At 38.4% G+C, this 21,030-nt stretch overlaps 1 protein-coding gene across 3 annotated transcripts in view; it reads right to left on the reverse strand.

The window, feature by feature from the left end:
* Positions 1-21,030, reverse strand: part of HisRS (histidine--tRNA ligase) — a 67,776-nt gene that overhangs the window by 1,221 nt on the left and 45,525 nt on the right. For all 3 annotated transcript variants that reach the window (XM_068377049.1, XM_068377051.1, XM_068377050.1), the window contains 6 exons: positions 20,937-21,011; positions 19,032-19,227; positions 18,491-18,624; positions 15,931-16,188; positions 14,549-14,863; positions 4,885-5,034 (listed from right to left, as the gene is read on the reverse strand). In XM_068377049.1, the coding sequence (XP_068233150.1) occupies positions 4,885-5,034; positions 14,549-14,863; positions 15,931-16,188; positions 18,491-18,624; positions 19,032-19,227; positions 20,937-21,011 (1,128 nt within the window). The remainder of the gene's footprint in view (positions 1-4,884; positions 5,035-14,548; positions 14,864-15,930; positions 16,189-18,490; positions 18,625-19,031; positions 19,228-20,936; positions 21,012-21,030) is intronic.

A 21,030-nucleotide genomic window follows, 5' to 3' on the forward strand; every position in this document is an offset into this window, starting at 1 on the left:
AGAATCTTTGGCTCCAGTCCTTCACAGAAGTCTTCAATGCAGATGTAACCAACGTTTTCCTTGTCATTAATTTTCGCTCCTCATGAGCTCATCGTTCTCGTCAGTTTCTCCAATCAGGCTCGTAGCTCATCGCATTTGAAGTGTTCATCTAATAGTCGCTTGCTCCTCATCACACTCCCACCGAGCTTCGCCAGAGCAACCTTATGCTGCTGCTCCACAATCTAATCGTCCATCGCATTCAGGCACTCATCACCGACTTGTTAAGTAAGCACGAGCATTCGCCTTCACGATCCAGGAAGGATTCTCCATCGCTTTCTACTAGGCACTTATGGCATACTTCTTCTCATAATCTTCATCCGCAAAAAAGAAATGTTTCCCTTTTTTTTCTGGTACATCAATGATTGCTGCACTCTCCAGGTAAAGAAATAAGAAGAGGGTCCTTGTCACTCCCAAACTCAAAGGGGATCTCTTTCTATGAAGGAGATCACTTTCACAGATTCCTACAGACTTTAGACAATTGAGTTTAAAGTTGCAGTCCATCATCTTCCTCACTGTCGAATCCTTGAGACCTGTGCTGTAGACCCATTGTTTCCATTTTCTGTCGGCACATTACAGAAGATGGAGAAAGACACTTTCTCCAGCAAGGATAAAGTTTTTCCAGCAGACCCTAACGAACAGCTACAAGTGACGTGAACTGCTCATCAGACTGGGAAGTCTTTCTTGACGACTACGCTCCCATGATCAGTTACAGAATCTGATAACCATCTCCCTTTTCGAGATCTGAAGTCAACTTGTGATGGTTTATCTGGTTCTTTGGAGGTGGAAAGCAATGCTCCATTTCCAGAATGTCAGCATCAGAAGGAGGAGAGGACAAGTCCACCCTTCAAAGTAATCTGCAATATTCACACTGTTAACAACCTGGGTGACATTAGGGTCTCCTCCCAAGGGAAATATTGCCGCTGTAGACATCCTCTGCCATGCTCCTCCCTGTAATACCAAACTCTGCCTGGAGCTACCTTGGTTTACCCTAGCCAGGGATGTGCTAGCTAAGGTCCAGGAACAGATTGTGGGAGAGAAGGATTCATTAAAGGCAAATAAGTCTTCTCGACTGATCACAGTTCCTCTGCCTAACAGAAGAAATATTATAGGAACATAGGAGCCCTTCCTTCTCTTAGTCTAAACCAAAAGGATGAGGTCATTACTCCAGGCCATTCATTGGAGAGAGACTCTAATGTCCCAGTCTCCTTCTCTTAAGCTGAAGCCACAGCAATGGGAGTTACGGCCATGAACACCCTCCAGGCCACATCTTTGACTGACCACCGGTCCAGCGCTGTCTGTTACCTCACTGAAACCTTGGATTTGACCACCCCGGACAAGAAGCAGGCGTTAAAATACATTGTGCAGATGGTCGCCAGGCCCTTCGAGTTTGCAATGCACCATGCACCAAACCAATGCGCTAACTGGGTGCGCAAGCACCAGGAAGCCCTGCCCTCCAGGATGCGTAAGTGCATCGGTAGGAGAGAGAAGCTGTACCTACGAAACGCCTCTCATACAATGCCTTCATTATTTTCCCCAGATGACATAGAAACCACCACGGAGGAAAAGTGGCTAAGACTCCTTGAAACAGAGGGCAGTGTTGCTTTGTTCCCCCCCCCCCCACCTTCAAAATCAGAGCAATCATGACGTGAAAAAGGCCATACCACCCAAGAGGAGAGGCACCACTCAGCCCCAATCCTCAGGAAACCTTCCTTCTCCCTTACCCCCTCATCAGTCCCAAGGATGTAACAGGGAAAAGTATACGTAAGGAAGGGCATTCTCCACACCTTGTGGGGATGCCTACAAAGGAATTGGAGCTTGCAGCATTTTCATAGGGCAGAAACGTTATGCGGTCAGGATACCTACTTCCGTTCATCCGTTTTCCCCCTCCAGTTCCTCCCCCATGTCATCTTATCTCCAGGGATCAACAGAACATTTTGCAATAAAGGGAGAAGTCTAGGATATGCTGCAAAAGGAACTTCTTCAGGAAGTCGTCAATGGGTCTCACTGTTTCTTCAGTAGACTTTTTCTTGTGAAAAAGACCTATGGAGGTTGGAGACCAGTCATTAACCTCTCTGCTTTGAACACATTCAACAGGGGCCATTAAAAAAAAAAAAAAAAAAAAAAAAAAAAAAAAAAAAAAAAAAAAAAAACTTGTCCACAGTTGTTCAAGCAAAAAGACCAGCATCCCGGAAGTACCTGAGGGTAGTGATTTACAAGAAGGTTTACCAGTTCAAGGTTCTTTGTTTTGGTCTATTAACAGGCCCTCAGATATTTACAAGGGTGTTCGGCTTTGTATCATCCTGGCCTCTCACAATTCCAAGAAAACCTTCTCGCACTTGGGGACTGGCTTCTTTACTTTTTTCATGACCTGGAAATCCTAATAAATAGAGAAGTCAGGCTTCATCATGTCCCAGAGACCAGTCTATCTAGGGATGGAGATTGGTCATTCACTAACTAATATTTTCATCGGAAGAAAGCATCCCGCGGCCTTGTCAAAAAGCTAGCCTTTTCTTCAAAGTCCAAGTCTGCCAGCCCAGGGACACCAACCCTCTCCAGTCATTGGTGACTATAGGAGCAAAAGCCAAAGATGACCTGGAGACCACAGACTTGAAGAGAGGAGTCCTGTTACAGTCCCTCCTCCTAAGCTGTATCTGTTGTCAGATGTTTTGATGGAGGGTTGGGGAGCCATCTAGACCATCAGACGGTATCAGGGATGTGGTCAGACCAGAACCATCAAAGGCCACTCGGTAGTGTTGATGAGCGACAACACCTTAGTAGTGGCTTACATTTGCAAACGAAATGTGTGCGTGTAGATTGCCTTACCTCATGTAAGACACGGGCTCTTGCCGCTAGGCAGCCCGTAAAATGCAAACGAAAGTACAATGTCCCCATCAATTGTGCCACCTAGCAATCAGGACCCTTGCAAAAGACTCTATAGCCTTGATTCATTCTGGGTAAGATAAACATGACGGCAGACAAGTCGAGCTGGAAGACACAGGTAGTTGGCTGAGAATGGTCTTTACGTTCTTGGATAGCACAGGGGATACAACTTGGTGGTGTTCCCCAACAATAGACCTCTGTCACATTCCTCAACAACATTTCTGGTCTACTGCTCACCAGTCCTGGACCCAGCAGTAGTATTCAAGGACGTGTTCTAGCATCCGTGAGATGGTCTAGCATCCGTAGGATGGTCTAGACACAAGTCTCTGCATCTTTGTGCGTAAAGGTTATCCAGCATCTCCTCTCACAGAAAGGGTTTTCTTGAGACAGGACAACAATGTCTAGCTGGATACATCTGCAAATCCTCGTTTTCATTCTTATCAGACCAAGTGGGAGACATCTTCTGTAGTTGGGGTCCAACCTTTTGGAACCTCAGTACAATCAATAATCACCAATTTTTTCCTTTAACCTCAAAGGAGAAACTACACAGATTTTGTGGTAAAAGGCTACCATTTTGTCTTGAGCCACGTTTTTAGACAACGAATTAGACCTTTCTTTTTCGGAGGAAAAAGTCAACCGTACTGTTACGTAGTCAAGATCTTTCGTTCCGTACAGATGGCACCCTACGAGCTTTTGAAACTGGCATCAGATAGGGATCTGACCAAAAAATCATTGTTCATGCTTGCTTTAGCCTAGGCCCAACCAGTCGGCAAATTTTACGGTCTGTTGCCAAAACCCAAATCCCATCTTCTAGGGTTCCAAAGTTTATCGTTTCAGGTTGCAAGTCTGCACTACATCAATATGATTTTTTGGGGGGGGAGGGGAATGGAAAGCACATTATCCACCAACCGGTTTAATCTTTATAATCCGATTCTTTAATCTGCTAAAGATAAAGTTTTAGGGACTAAAACATATATGCTTCCCTTTTGTCTGTATTCTATCATTGAAGTGGCAATCAAAATACTAAAACAATGTACCATATCACCATTATGTCTCATCTAAAACTCCAAGTATTGCTTTTAGAAAGGGATGAAGTTCAAAGGACCAACTATGTTCCCTAAAGAATGGATGAAGGATGAAAAGTTATGCAACCGGAATATATAACCTTATTGAAAATGAAAGTACTTTACACTGAAGCAATTGTTACATGGTTATAAATTGAAATAACCTATTCCAGTTCATAGGTATCAAAAACTCATAAAAATGTGAGAAAATTCCCCATTTCAGTCCTAAATTCATGCAATCAATCATAAAATCCCCTGCTTGGGTGTTGTGATGAAATTCAACTCTTACATATTACATGTTTTAAAGAATGTGAGAACTGATAGCTTAAGTTATTCTTGTTGATAAATATCTAACCAGCGATGCTTCTCAAAAAGCATGACTACCTCCTGTCACACCTTTCAACTTGAATATAGCAAAGTATCCTTGATGCCAATTATTGGAGAAGTTATTATCTATCCTAGAGATAAGATATTGTGGTGTCCTTTCCTCTTCCATTAGTCTTAATTGTATAGGCTTTTTCTCCAGGCGATAATGTAGAACCCTGTCTCACCAATGTATAAATTCCCTATATGGTGTGGAACTGCCCTGGCTGCATAATAGTGATAGGAAAACAAACACATCCATGTAACTAGTCTCTACACATTATCCAACAAGAGGTCTGCCAGCATTAATCACCACTCAGTTTGATGAATTATTTCATTCACTGTTAATCTGTGCTTATTATGTAGGTTATACAGTATGTAAGTTAAGAAAAAATAATAAGAATTCTGCTAGCTTAATAGACACGATTTACTCTAAAAGAACATCAATATTAATAAACTGAGTTGCAGTAGCATTCTGAAATTCAGACGACTACAATTTATAATTTCAAGACTGAACTAGAACATGAAACCGACTTACCTGCAACTGACTCAGAAGTTTAGGATTGTTCTTATAACTACTTTCAGCTTTGATCCCCGCTCCATGCAGGAGCCCAAGAAGCTTTAATCGCTCCTGGACCATTCCTTTGCAAGCAGCCGCAACAAATACTTCTGTTTGCGTGGCACGGATCTGAACATAAAAGAAAATTTTAACTTTAACGAATATTATATTCAAGACATATTTTAGATTTGACTTACTGGTATAGTTGACCTTTCCTAAAAGAAGATTAATAATTCTTGAATATTGAATTTAAGTAACACATCAATTAAAATACAATTTTTTCTTATCAAATTGATTTGAAATTTTTTTTAGTAGATTTGACCTTTCCTACAAGAAGATTAATAAATCTTGAATATTGAAGTTAAGTAACGCATCAATTAAAATACTTAATTTTTTTTTATCAAATTGATTTGAAAAAATTTTTTTAGATAAAAAAGTTAAACTTAGAAGACCATTTCGAAATATAAAATAAAAAAAGAAAGCGCCCTCATTAAAATAAACAAAACCTATAATTGATGTAATTCTGTATGAGGTAAACATTATTGCTAAATCCAAACTTCCATCTACCTATAGTACTGGGTTATTCTGGCTCAGATTTGAACCATCTTTGTATGCCAGAGGATTTGACATTAATGCTTCAGATCTCCCTAATCAAAGATTTAAATGAATATCGATCTTAAAAATAATTCTGTATGAATGTATAGGGTCAGTTTCTAAGTCAGGGATCTCCTTAATTAGGTATTCGGTAAAGATTTTACATTGAATGGTAAGTACTGTACAGTAATACCTTTTGGACCAAGAGGTGTAAAGAAACAAATTCCAAATAAATGTCTTGAATGAAAATGATTGTCAGGTTTAGTTACAATGCTTTGAAAGGTTATACCTTAGACTAGTCTGGTAGGTCTGTTTATGGATTGGGTCCCTTATTGGACAGGTTATACTTCAAACGTTTGTTAAATTGTGACACTACTGACTAAATCAAGCATAATATACATGTGGGGAGTTCTGAGGACAATGAGAGGTAAGAAGAGATAGCATACATTCTTACACTGACATTTAACACTAATATTAATTTATACTGTTGACACCAATATTTAACACTAATATTGATTTTTACTGTTAGCCAAGTTTAACTTGCATGCACTGTTTTAGACATTTGTTTTACATAACTGAAATGAAAAACATAACTCAAATACAGACATATGCAAAGCACAGGTTCCAAGACAGGCAAAAAGAGCTGTAATTCAAGTTACACATTACTGAAAGCAAAAGTAGAACATAGAATAAATAGGATTTACCCTCATTTGCAGATGGGAAGCGGTTTACACTTAAAAGCACAGACTACACTACAGAAGACTCCTTAACCACAAACAGAAGAATGTGTGTGCAAAACTATCGTAAACTACTATACTTTCATATATGGTGTTAAGTATTTAAGGCTAAATAGAAAATTAACAGATGTGCATTAAAATTTTATAAAAAATCAAATACTTTACCTGCATCTTTCCCAAGAACAACCAGAATGCGAACATGGAACAAGGAGGAGGACACAATTAAAACAATAAGCATGAACAGACCAAAATTATATGACTGTTTTTATAAAGCAATGAAGAATTAGTACCTTTAACATTAGGTAAGCCACAAAAAAAAAAAAAAAAGGATGCACTGGACACAAAAACAACTTATGCACAAAAAGGTTAATATTGCAAACTCTGGTTTTATATATTAGATGAACTTAAATCTATTAAAAAAAAATAGCAGTAGTATGTAACCACTCAAAATGTTATTAAAACATCAAATATAGAAGAAATCAGTCACTAAAGATATAAATTACAACAATACTGGTCTTAAAGAGTTAACCCATAAAATATTAATTGTTTAATTCTAAATTACAATAATGAATAAAGTCTCTCTTCACTCAAGACCATCCTATTAGGAGAGAGATTCATCAACCTTATATTTATATTTCATAGCGTCAGATGCTCAATATCAAACTAATGAATACTGTAAAACAAAACCCCATTTATAAAATAAAAGTAAAGCTTACAAACAATAAGAAGGCATCACATATCATATGTACAGATACCATCAACAATGAAGAAAAGACTGGCCCAACACAGAAAATTACTTAAAACTGTAAGTAAGACATTCTCTCATCTTCAAAATTTGTTTTCACATAAGGCTCAGCAACCTATAAAAGCAACTAGCAACATTTTTTGAATTCCGGGAAGAAATGGAGTACTGTACACTTAAGTACCTTAAATTTTCTGATCTTACATAAATCATATTTTCAGCATACCATACAACAGTGAATATTAGGAATTTGCTGCACTGCAAAAACATGTTTAACACATTTATCTCCCTACAAGCTTCCACAGTAGAAAACTTGTACAATACCTGTAACTTAATTTATCTAAAGTACCTCCACAAGCATGTTTCATAAGTGTTACTTCAAACATGCATTTATTCTTAGGCTCTAGGACATCTACAGCCTCTTCAAGAACAATTGCATCTGCAATTGAGAAGCTCTTTCACATATCCATGATGTTGTCAAGAGTCGACATCATGGGCAGCACAAATCCTACAAGTAATCAGGCATGTGTAACTTGCCATAGTGCATACTGATGCCCTTAAGTGCATCAGTAACAGTAACATCAGATTACAAGTCAGAAAGATTACTTCCCACTCGTGGTTGTGGTTTTGGGGGACTGGTGATGGCAAGGAGCATTTATCTACCAGAGGAGAGTTAATTCTTCACGTTTGGAAACGAAGCATATCTCCAAATTGTTCTTGTTCCTCAGGACCCAGGGAGTGTTTTATTTATACACAAGGCTTGGCTTCAAGTGATCAGCAGCATTGTTACAAAGTAGGTTAAGAGAAAAAGCTTTTCAAGCCATGAATCCCAGAATTTTATGATCGAACATACAATTCTTTCAGAGCAAATCCATTTTACCACAACTGAATACTCACTCCAGAGAGCAATCTGTGATTGATGATGGTATCAACACACTAGCTGATGGTGATACTCCAGTGATTCTCAAGTTCTGCCGACTGTAATAATTTACAAAGCTAGCCTGCTGCACTCCCTTAACAGCTTTAGATTGCCTTCTCTCATTCTCTTCATTATTATCAGTAAGGTAAGATGTAATCCTATTTGGAAAGGCAAAATGCTATAGCCCCAAGAGCAATCAGTTGGGATAACAAGCCCAGTACAGAAAAAGATCAACGTAAAAAAATAATCTATAGAAGAGAAAAACAAATCAAATAAATCAAAGATAAATAAAATTAAATAACTAACTAACCGATAAACTATGACACCACTCAACAAAAAAGCAGTAGCACCGAGTCTGAACTGCCAAGTTCCTCAATCAATTACAGTATATGATTAAGAATACCATCCCACAAATTTATCACAGCCACAAGAAGAATTCTATAATAGTGTAGTATTGAGCATCACGAAATAAAATGCACTTGCATAAATAGCACAAGTACACATATAACTACCGATGCAGGAACAGTTATAAAGTAATATAAAGTTCTTGACACTATTAAAAAAAAAATGCTCCAGGTTAAGGTGACAGCACAAACTATCATCAACTGGCAACAATTAGCCTCAGCAGTAAATACATTTGCAGGAAGCTATCATTCAAAAGCACATATTCAAAGCTGGAGAATTTTATCATAAAAATTCAAAAGATTATGGTAACCTCAAACAAAAAAATTATGATCTTGTGGCATTTACTAACACTATTCATGCAACTGTATTGATTGAAAAATCTTGTATGGATTAAGTACCAATATAACTGTATAGTACAGTACTGTATTATTATGAATTTCAAGTAGACTACTGTATTAATCCTTGAGTAATCTTTACAGACTCAAAGCAGTTGCCTAAAATATGACTACATAGATAAGAGTTGAAAATTGGACCAAAGTTGAAGTAGGAAGGCCAACAGATGACAGGTACAAGACGGACAGTAATATCATATTCAGGGGTTTGGTCATGAAGTCCAGGACACAACTTTTAGACCTTCCACCCCTCGGTGTGGGTGACCAAATAAGAAACCGTGTAACCTTCCAACTCTCTTCACCAATGCTAAAGCTAGCAAGAAAGACAGTCTTGAAAGTCAGATCCCTGTCTGACAACCCTCTCAAAGGATCAAACAGGATCTGCGTAAAAGCATTGAAAACTAAATTCATGTCCCACTCCAGGGGCCTGAGAACCCGGGGTGGGTAAGACTGTTCAAGCTCCTCATAAACATACCCAACTCACAGGAAGCAGAGAGGTCTATACCCTTCAGTCAGAAGATTATACTGTACTCAAGACCAAACGATAGCCTTCGACAGCCGTGACTGAGAGCTTCTCTCTGCAAAAGACAACGAGGAAATCCGCATTCTGTGCTAAAGTTGCTTCGACCAGAGAAATATCCCTTCTACAAAAACAATTACAGGAAGATGGCCTACTTAGCCAGGTAGGTAGCTGTAGAGGACCTCCGTAATTATCCAGACATCTCTTGTGCAGTGCCTCACAAAAAACCTCTCTCAGAGGAGATGCTGGATAGCTTCCAATTATGAAGAGCCAAGGTTTCCACATCCTAACAGTTCCTCTGCAGGTGTGGTTGACAGAAGCTGTTTGTAAGTCAAATTTTGTTGAATTTTGACCTAGGGTAGACCTAACCTGTTTCCCATGCCTATGATTTCCAGTTACAAAAGTCAACAAGTAGTTCCATTTCATATGAACAAAAAAATATCAGGTTATTGCAAATGTCAGTTTGCTTACTATATTAAATGATACCATATTGTTTTATTACAGTATATAAACTCTGGATACAATATCTGAGATGTATGATTTCAGGTGTTAGGATAGGAAATGAAAGTGAGCGATTGGTTTCCGGTGAGAGTGGGGCTGAGACAGGGATGTGTGATGTCGCCGTGGTTGTTTAACTTGTATGTTGATGGAGTGGTGAGAGAGGTGAATGCTCGAGTGCTTGGACGAGGATTGAAACTGGTAGACGAGTATGACCATGAATGGGAGGTAAATCAGTTGTTGTTTGCGGAAGATACTGTACTGGTTGCAAACGTGGAAGGGAAGCTTGGGCGATAATGACAGAATTTGGAAGGGTGTGTGAGACGGAAGTTGAGAGTTAATGTGGGTAAGAGTAAGGTTATGAGATGTACGAGAAGGGAAGGTGGTGCGAGGTTGAATGTCATGTAGAATGGAGGGTTACTTGAGGAGGTGGATCTGCCTAAAAGTACTTGGGGTCTGTTGTTGCAGCAAATAGTGGAGTGGAAGCAGATGTACGTCAGAGAGTGAATGAAGGATGCAAAGTATTGGGGGCAGTTAAGGGAGTAGTAAAAAAAATAGTTGGGCATGAATGTAAAGAGAGTTCTGTATAAGAAAGTGATTGTACCAACTGTGATGTATGGATCGGAGTTGTGGGGAATGAAAGTGACAGACAGAAATTGAATGTGTTTGAGATGAAGAGTCTAAGGAGGATGGCTGGTGTATCTCGAGAAGATAGGGTTAGGAACGAAGTAGCGAGGGTGAGAAAAGGTGTAAGAAATGAGTTAGCAGCTAGAGTGGATATGAATGTGTTGAGGTGGTTTGGCCATGTTAAGAGAATGGAAAATGGCTGTCTGCTAAAGCTGATGAATGCAAGAGTTGATGGGAGATGTACAAGAGGAAGGCCAAGGTTTGGGTGAATGGATGGAGTGAAAGAAGCTCTGGGTGATAAGAGGATAGATGTGAAAGAGGCAAGAGAGCGTGCTAGAAACAGGAATGAATGGCGAGCGATTGTGACACAGTTCCGGTAGGCCCTGCTGCTTCCTCGGGTGCCTTGGATGACCGCGGAGGTAGCAGCAGTAGGGGATTCAGCGTTACGAAGCTTCATCTGTGGTGGTTAAGGGGGAGGGTGAGCTGTGGCACCCTAGCAGTACCAGCGGAACTCGGTTGAGTCCCTTGTCAGGCTGGGAGGAACGTAGAGAGGAGAGGTCCCCTTTTTTGTTTCATTTGTTTGATGTCGGCTACCCCCCAAAATTGGGGGAAGTGCCTTGGTATATGTATGTATGTATGATTTCAGTTGGATTTGTGTTTATACAGTATATTAGCATGTTTGTATGTTGAGAACCTTCTAATTGTACACGTCCTTCGGGTCTACCAAAATCACGATATCTATCTTTCTCAGGGAAAACAATAAAGACGATACTTTTTCCATCCTGAACTTTGTTTGGCATCTTCTTCTTTGTCTGCATCCTTTCCCACTTTGATGTGGGGTCGATGTTTCTGGCCAGCGTTCTCCATCTACTTCTGTCCCACACTTCATCACGGGTTAATCCCTTTGATCGAAGGCCATCCTTGATAGAGTCCATCCACCTTCGCTTTGGTCTCCCTCTCCTTCTCGTTCCCTGTACCTCCATTTCCATCACTCTCCTCCCAATATACTGTTCATCTCTTCTCATGACGTGACCATACTACCTCAGTCTACTTTCTTGGATCTTATCTGATAGTTCTCCAACTCCTGTGGTACCCCTAATTACCTCATTACGTTTCTTATCTCTTCTTGTCACCCCACACATCCATCTCAACATTCTCATCTCTGCCACATCCAGTTTCTTTTCTTCTGTCTTCTTTATTGCCCATGTCTCCGGTCTCACAACTGTCCTGTGTAGTTTACCTTTCAACTTAACCCTATTTTCCTGTCACATAGTACTCCACGCACTTTTTTCTAATTCTTCCATCCTGCTCGTATTCTGTAGTTTATTTCTGCCCCCAGATCACCATCCTTTGCAACTGTTGATCCTAAATACTGTACCTGAAATTTTCAGCTCATTTAAATCTATCTCCTTATAAACCAACTTCCCTATTCTCCCCATTTTTCAATGTCAAATACAGTCTTTTTCCTGCTGATCTTCAATTGTCTATTTTCCATTTCTATTCTTCACTCCAGTTTCTCTTCTACTACCTCTCGCCTAGTGCTTCACAGTATAACATCATCAGCAAAGGAGACTGATCTCTAATACCTTGTGTTACTACATCCATGACCAGATCAAATAGGTAAGGGCTCAATGCAGACCCCTGAGGTAGTCCCACCTTTACTGGGAAACTTTCTGTTAGGCCTAAACTGCTTATAACATTTGCTTGTGCCCTCTCATACATATCTTGGGTGATTCTTACATATTTCTCTCATACATCTCCGCAGCTCCTGACATGGTACTTGATCGTATGTCTTCTACATATCAATAAAGACCATATGTAATCCTTTCTGTTTCTCTCGATGTTTTTCTATCATCTGCCTTAGAGCAAATATTGCTTTTACAGTTCCTCTTCCAGGCATGAACTTTGTTTGGCATACAAACTTGTTTTGGAGATAGGAAGAGTCAACTATAGAAGCCCAGAGGCTCGTCTCGAACAACTTCGAGCACGTTCTTTTCCAGCATCCCATCCTTCTCTGGCTGCAAGACCAGGGCTATCGGTGATGTTGGATGATCCACAGGGAACTAAAATTGGGACTTGAGATAGGGGGGGCCAATCGTGTCCCTGACAAGTTGCCCAGTGGCAAGACAGGCATCCTGATACTCTCAGCAGTGAGTGAGAGGGAACACCAGCATCAGCGTTTCCCACTCCCTACTCTTGGCAGTAGGTGAGGGGAACACTTGCATCAGCATTTCCCTCTCCCTCCCCTCTTCTCATCGGCATCAGCGCTTCCCTCTCCCTACTCTCTGCATAAGTGTTACCCTCTCCCTTCCTTCTTATCACCACCACCCTGGCGAGTCGGGGTACTCATAAAGGCTTCTTTTGGAAAGTCACAAGCACTGCGGACCGTGGTCTTGGGGTGGGCATAAAGTCCTTCCTTGATTCAAATTTCGCAGGCTTAGCTATACCCGAAAGGCCGGGAGCCCTGAAGGAGGCAGTCGCGGGCAGGCTAACAGCAACAGGAGGAGAACTTCTGTCACGGGACCCAGGAGAACTGGAAGAAATACTAGGTACTTCTACTACGGGTCGAAATGAAGGGATAACCACAGCCACGTGCACAAAGCCCTCCAACCCACATTTTTGGCCTACCAAAGCATGTAACCACTAGAGTATAGCCTTGAATGGTGCCATCCTCTCCTGAACCAAGTGACAATTTATAGGAAGAAGGGGGTGAGAAGGGGTAGGTGGGAGAAGCCAGGACTCAAGCCATGGGCAAGGGGCCCCGTATCATAGGGCTGAGACCCAGGAGGCCATCCAACCCCTTCAAAAGAGCACTGGTGACACAGGGAGCACTATCTCTGCAACTATGGATGGGTTTCATAGCCTCTTTGACCTCCTCTTCTTCATCATCTTAGAGAAAGTCAGAACCCCTGTAGGAGAATGACAAGGAGGAGGATGAGGAGGCACAGGCACCTTCCTCTTCCTAGCTCTGTAGGCAGGGTGATGGAGGTACAAGGCTTCACCGATGACGACGCTGGGGCACACTGTCACAGGGGAAGGGGGCAAATTCACAAGGCCCTGCGATCCCACAAAAAGCCGGGCTGATAGCACAATCACAGACATTGAGGGGGGGCGGAATAGGGCACGGACCCCGTCACAAGGCTCAGGGAGACAGACACAGAGGAAGTGGTAAGATTCACTGGATCTGGGTCAGGGATTGAGGTAACCACAGGTACAGGGGTAATATTCACCTTTACTTTATCCTTACGCCTACCAATGAAGACACGGCTCCTGGCACTGGAACCTTACCTGCCAGGCTGAGGGCTTTCTTACTGCTAGACTTGCCAGCCTTCTTAAGTTTAGTAGGGTGAGGGGGACCACCACACCCTTCACCAGTGACATCACTAGGGACACTTGCAAAGGGGGAATCAGGGAAGAAGTAGCCTTGGCGACAAACTTCAACAACGTCATGGAAGGCCTACCTGAAAGAACTTAGGAAGCCCAAGACTTCTCAAGGACAAACTAGTCATTACCAGCTTGCTTGTAGATCGAAGGGCTCCAAGCTCCTTTAGCATACCCACAGGGGTGGCAGCAGCAGTCACAACCCCAAAGGAGATCAAAGCAGCGAAAGACATTCACCAGAGTCTTATTGGGTGTTCCCCAGTCCAACCCCCAAATGCTATGCTTGATTTTTCCCCTTCAGGGCATATGCTTGCCACTGCAACAGAGACCATAATCTACACGCAGCGCACATGGATGCCTGTGAACAATCATGCCCCTACAAGAGACACAGAGAGAAAGTGAATCTACAGCCGATTCACCCACAAACTGGTTGCAGGCTCCACCTTTCCGCCAACAGTTCATAACAACCAATCACTTCCTGAGGAGAAAGAAAATGATAAAGCTTGATAATAGCTAACTGTACATGTGTAGATGACATTGATCAAATCAAAAGTGAAGGCTCTCCAAATGAAAGGAAGCAGGGCTCTTCGCCACGCACCCTCACCACCTGGATTACAACTTGTTATCCAACTTTAACTGCCTATTCCATCTCGCGCTGAATTAACCTCCCTATTTAAAAACAAGAGTTTGTATGCCGTGTAGAAACAAATAGCCAGGGGTCAAAATAATATGACAAACAGTACAGTATTCATTACTGTATAAAGTGCCATGCAATACATGATACATAAATTATAGGAACATTAAAACATTTTATTATGCCCCACATACCTTTCCAAATTCATCGCGTTGCTTACGCTCCTGAATGGCAAACAATCGCTCTATCCCAAAACTGACCCCGACACAGGGGACTGTTTTTTTCTTAGGGTCAAACATTCCAACTAAACCGTCGTAACGTCCACCACCAGCGACACTTCCTACAGTTCCATCTTCAGTACTAGTCTGACCCGCGGAAAGGACCGCTTCATATATGACGCCTGTGTAGTAATCAAGACCTCTAGCGAGGCCCATATCAAACACCAGGTATGTGTCAACACCTAAATCCTTACAGTAGTCGAACAGAAGCTTCAAATCTGCTAATCCACCCTGAAAGTCATGATACTTGAATGCTATATTCCACTAAAAATATTCATAGACATGGTTGCATGGTGTAAAAGTATACTATATAAGTAAAATATGAAGTAGATAATATAATTTAAAGGAAAACGAAGAAATTTTTTTACAATATAAAGACCAGACAATCTTTTGTTTACTAGACAGTAAGAAATTACTTTTGTCACTGTTAGCATACTCAAACTAAAATCAGCATTTCTCATACATTAAGAGTTAAGTTTCCTTTAAGTAAGATGAATCTGTTATAACAACAGAAGATGAAGAAAGGAAAACTTGGATGGAACATTTTAGTGAGCTCAAGAATTGGAGATATGAACATGAATCATAGTAAGACAATGAAACAATATCCAACAGATTTTGTAGATTTGAAAACAAAGGCCTCAGAAGAATATTTGGAGTTGAATGGCAGGTCAGGATTGGAAATAAAACTATAAGAGAGATTACCCTATTGTGATATGTGGACGAGAGCATGGTGAGGGGTAAATGGAGATGGTTTGGGCATGCTCTTTGCACTTCCTGAGAGAGATTAGTTCACCAAACTTTCAACAGGGCTCTACAAGGCACTAGAAGAGTTGGAAGACCCAGTCTTACATGGTTGAGAACTATGAAGCATGAAATAGATGATGAATAGAGAAGTATTATTTCAAAAGCTCAAGACATAGACGACTGATGAAATCTAACCGACGCCCTTTGAGTCAGTAAGCATAGGAAGAGATGATGATGATGATGATGATAAAAAAAAAAAAAATGATAAAAAAAAAAAGAAAAAAAAAGTTAATATTCAGAAACAAAAGACATCCTTAAGTACATTTAACATGTAGGTTTGTTTTGCCCAATCAACATAATTCTAACAGTAAAAATACTGATTTCCTCTTTGTAGAAGTTTCCATTGTAAAAAAAAAAAAATATATACATTTGATGTTCAAAAAGATCTGAGGGAAACATAGGTCACTGAGGAAATCAACAACAGTACTGAAAGTATTTTTCTGATCAAATAACACCAAACACATTCAACTAAATTAATTTCCTTTATGTCTTACCTGCAATACAGTAGAATCTTTTAATCGCTCATCATTTTTCAATTTTTCTATAAGTTCTTCTCCACCAGACTGTTGGACATATTCACCAATAAGATCAGCAACTTTTTCATCCAATCCTTTCTCTGCAACCATTTCTTTTCTGACCTCTTCCCATGGCGATTTATCAAGTTTGTCCACAGCTGAACAAATAGGGCGGAATTTTTCAGCAGGTACACCGCATACGCCAAAAACGCCGTCAAGAATTTTCCGATGATTGACCTGAAAGTTGTTATGCAAGTTACATCTAAGAACATCATTGCTTATATATCCTAGAATAAAATTTGCTAAATGGTCTAAATGTGTACCCTATTTTTCCTAATATAAAAAGGTAGCTGTGTCATAAATTAAAACCATTTTAATTGAAAGATTTAGTTGAACACAATATTTGAATGAAGGGTGCAAAAGTGTTTCATTTACTTTTGGAAACAATAAAGATTGCATTATTCAAGAATTAATTCCTTAAAACTTCAAGATTAGGCAAATCACAGTAATACTGCTCATGGGCATATTATACATAAAACACTTAATAAGTAATAACTAAACATTTATCACTATTAATTTTCATAATCTAGAATTACTGTATTGGACTGCATAAGACATATCAGAGACCCCATATATTAGCAAGTCATACTGTATTCAGAAAATCATGGTGTATTCAAGATATAATAGACTATGATTCAAACATAATAATAATAATAATAAAAAAAAACTGTACCTATAAGGCATTGTGCCGCAAGTGTTTCATACAAGCCCCAACATTATAATGGTTTTGATTTTATATCTTAATCTCTCAGTCTTATCATGCTATCTCAAGTTTTAGGATGTTGAATTTTTGTGACGTTCTTGTTCACAAGTCCCTGTATATAAACTCGATGATTGTTTAATAGAGTTTAGTTGCATTCACCTCGCCTCTCAGTTATCACCTAACTGGCACCTCGCATAGCATACATATGCACTGGATGTATATGGACAACATAAGGAAAAGTACGGATGAATATATATATTTCTTAAGTCTAACTAATTCATTGAAGACTTAGAAAACACGGCCATTCATGGGATGTTTCCAGATAAAACTAGCAAACATAGCTAACTAGTAAATACTGAAAGTAGCAGTGTATCATTAATGTCCATTTCCAACTTTATAGGATTTTTTTCCATCTGTTTTATTTCATATATTTGCAATGAAATTTTCTATACATTTTATTCTTAACAAACCGATGCATATTGTCTACAGCAGTACAGTACAACAATATCAGCTGACAAAATGTAACTCGAGATGAAAGAGAATCCTATTTAATTGATGGTTGATAAAGTTCATCTAAATAAAAAAAAAAATAAAATTAAGTATTGATGGCAAACAATTCCCATTGAAAATAATTCTTATTCTACTATACTAATGAACTGCGTACATTTATCTGTTATCATACCTATTAAAATTAGCAAAAATAAAAGTATTGTGTCTATGACATACATAATATCACAACTTTTTAACCTTCTAGTGCTTTTGGAAGGTTCACTAACACTATGAGGTACAATGCCCAGGAAGAAAATCGGCACTCTTTCATAGTTTTTTTTTTGCACATTTCAGGACGTCCAAATCATAACATATGAACTTTTGGTTTGGTGGTTTGTACCAAGGAATGACTGAACTTTCTCACTATGCAGGCAAATATCTTTGTGATGCTTAGAATATTTAAAAATGCAAGATTAACGTGAAATTTTAGTGACTACCGACACCTCGTTATGAATTTTAACATCTGAGTTCCAGCTGAAATCATACGCCTATTAAAAGACAAGTGTTTTTATTTATGTAGGAACAAACCAAAATTGAACTCCATCTTAGGAGAACCAACAAACTTTTCTGTCTTAATTTCCTCTCATTATTAATGGGCTATAAAAACTAGTTTCAAATGACAAATAGTTTGGCCTATTCTTTACAGATTTTCCTCATTCATACACCTGACAACACTGAGATTACCAAATAATTCTTCTTCACTCAAGGGGTTAACTACTGCAATGTAATTGTTCAGTGGCTACTTTCCTCTTCGTAAGGGTAGAAGAGACTCTTTAGCTATGGTACGCAGCTCCTCTAGGAGAAGGACACTCCAAAATCAAACCATTGATCTCTAATCTTGGGTAGTGCCATAGCCTCTGTACCATGGTCTTACACTGCCTTGGGTTAGAGTTCTCTTGTTTGAGGGTACACTCGGGCACACTTTTATATTTGGTTTCTCTTCCTCTTGTTTTGTTAAAAGTTTTTATAGTTTAAATAGGAAATATTTATTTTGATATTGTTACTATTCTTGAAATATTTTATTTTTCCTTATTTCCTTTCCTCACTGGGCTATTTTCCCTGTTGGGGTCCCCGGGCTTATAGCTTCCTGCTTTTCCAACTAGGGTTGTAGCTTAGCATTTAATAATAATGATAATAATAATCCTGGTCCTAACTCTCTGAGGGGTCTATATAACTGATGGGTTTTATATGAAAAAGTATTAATCTCCGAGTATTTGCAAAACTCACCTTAATAGTAAAATCACCAAGATCTAGTTTTGACAAAACTTGGTGAACAAGCTGTACACATTCAGCATCAGGAATCATAGCGTCATACTGGCCGGCTATATCGAAATCACACTGGTAAAACTCACGATAACGTCCTGTTGGTTATAAAAATCAAGCACTTAGAACTATATCTAAGTAAGTGAAGCCATTAAAATTCTTATGAAACATCAAAACAGCAGTAGGCTTTAAACCTAAACTTAAAAGGTTCTATAGTATAGGTAACTTGAAATGTTTTATTATAAAGATAACTTGAAATGTTTTATTATAAAGATAACTTAAAATGCTCTATTATGAAGATAATTTAAAATGCTCTATTACAAAGATACATGACTTTTGTTCTGGTAACTTAGGAAAAGGAAAGATATAATATTAAACTGAGCCAAGAGCCTACACAGCTGTTGAAATTTACAGTTATAATAAAAATATAATTTAAAAATCACCAATATTTAGCGGTAAAATATAGGCAAATATGACGTATCCGAACACATTACAATTAACCTACCTCTTGTCATTGCAGGATTATCTCTTCGGTACACTCTAGCAATGTGGTACCTTTTGATATTCGTAATCTTATTCATAGCTACATAACGAGCAAATGGAACTGTCAAGTCATAACGCATTGATAGGATTTCTCCTCCTTGGTCTTCCAAATCGTAGATGAGCTTAGAATCTTCTCCATATTTGCCTGTAAGAACTTCCTGAAAAGAAAGGAAATATTGTTATTTTCTTCTAATCATTCAAATTCAGTTACCGAATTATAATGAAAATACTAAATGAGGATCAGGATTAGTAAGTGTAAACATTCCTCTTTACCATGAAAAGTAAACCATATGCTACCCCGTCCACCTCACTTCTGTCTACAGGCTAGTAATGGGGTACCTAGAACAAACTTTGCCAGTATAGGTAGTAATTAAGGTTGTGTAGAGCCCAATATTATTTTTCCATTATTTTTAGTTTAATTAATTTTTTGTTAAATTATTCTACTTTCCAACTAGGCTATCAAACCTATTGAATTTCATTATTTAGAAACAAATTCTTTATGCCAGTCACATGAGTATCAGGGGATACAACAATGAACTAGTTAAACTACTTAATAACAATCTACCTTAAAAACAAGTAAATATTTTGTATCTCAAATGGTTGAATTAACTCGATATAGTGTAAGAAATCAACTGTATGTATATACTGTATGTACAGTAGTTTCACTGAAAAATTCATGCACATACAGCACATATGGTGCAATCAAAGGTGCTTATACTGTATAAGAAAAATATTATGATGTATTACACTTCATTTTTATTGTAAACCCATTATTCAAAATAGCCTAATTTCTCTGAACAAAGAATTCTAAATCAAAACATACTGGTTTCAAGTCAAGACTGAAAGGCATAGAAAAGGGGGTGAGAAAACAGAAGCATCAACCTGGTTTCCCTAAAGGGAAAACTTGACATTAACCCTTTTACCCCCAGGCTAATTGGAACTTTCCAACCCTTAACCCCCCGGGGGTTATTTTTTTTCAAGTACATTTTTCAGTATATTTTTTTAAAATTACTCTAACAACCTTAATTTTTGCCAAAGAGAGGTCAGGTTGGTCTCATTCTCTTGGAAAATGCCTGAAGTCTCTCAAAATATTATAAAAAATATGCAAAAAAAAATGTAAATAGCAGTTTTTTGCAAGGACATACAGGTACGTCCATGAGGGTAAAGGGATGAATTTTGTGAAACGTACCAGTACGTCCTTTGGGGGTAATAAGGGTTAAAATGGTAATGATCCCAATGCCTAAGAAATTGTAAAAAATAAGCCTATAACTGGACATCATTGCATCCAGGAAATAGTCAGTAATATTGAAAATGAAATGTGAACTTGTATTTTTCAGGTAACTCTCTTTAGTATTGAGACATTCAAAAGTTAGACAACAAATCTAAAACAAGTAACCCATAAACAGGGAAATATCATTGCTAACATCTATTAATGAAATTCAATCAAAATATTTCGGCTTACATACAAAGGCAAAGCTATCATGACTTTAGTTTTCTTCACCATAAAGTATTCTTTGTAATAATAATGTAAAACCATTTACTCCCCTCAAAATGAAAAGAAAAAAAAATATATATATATATATATATATATATATATATATATATATATATATATATTATATATATATATATATTTATATATATTATATATATTTATATATATATATATATATATATATATATATATATATAAAACTAACACAATAACAAAAACATTTAAGCTAGACACAATCTTAAAAATATAAGCAAGAAAACTCGAACAAAAATAATAATTATAGGAGAAAATTAAATTAATTAAATAAGCTTTAGTTATGAGGATCCATTATGACCCTAAGTACTAAAATTCTATTCCAAATTGCTTACTAACCTTCAATTCAAATACTGGAGTCTCAATTTCGACTGCACCATGCATGTGGAACACAGACTCTATAACATTAAATACCTGAAATATGAAAAAAAAA

Source organism: Palaemon carinicauda, chromosome 7 (genome assembly GCF_036898095.1).
Source record: "Palaemon carinicauda isolate YSFRI2023 chromosome 7, ASM3689809v2, whole genome shotgun sequence".
Classification (NCBI taxonomy): Eukaryota; Metazoa; Arthropoda; class Malacostraca; order Decapoda; family Palaemonidae; genus Palaemon; species Palaemon carinicauda.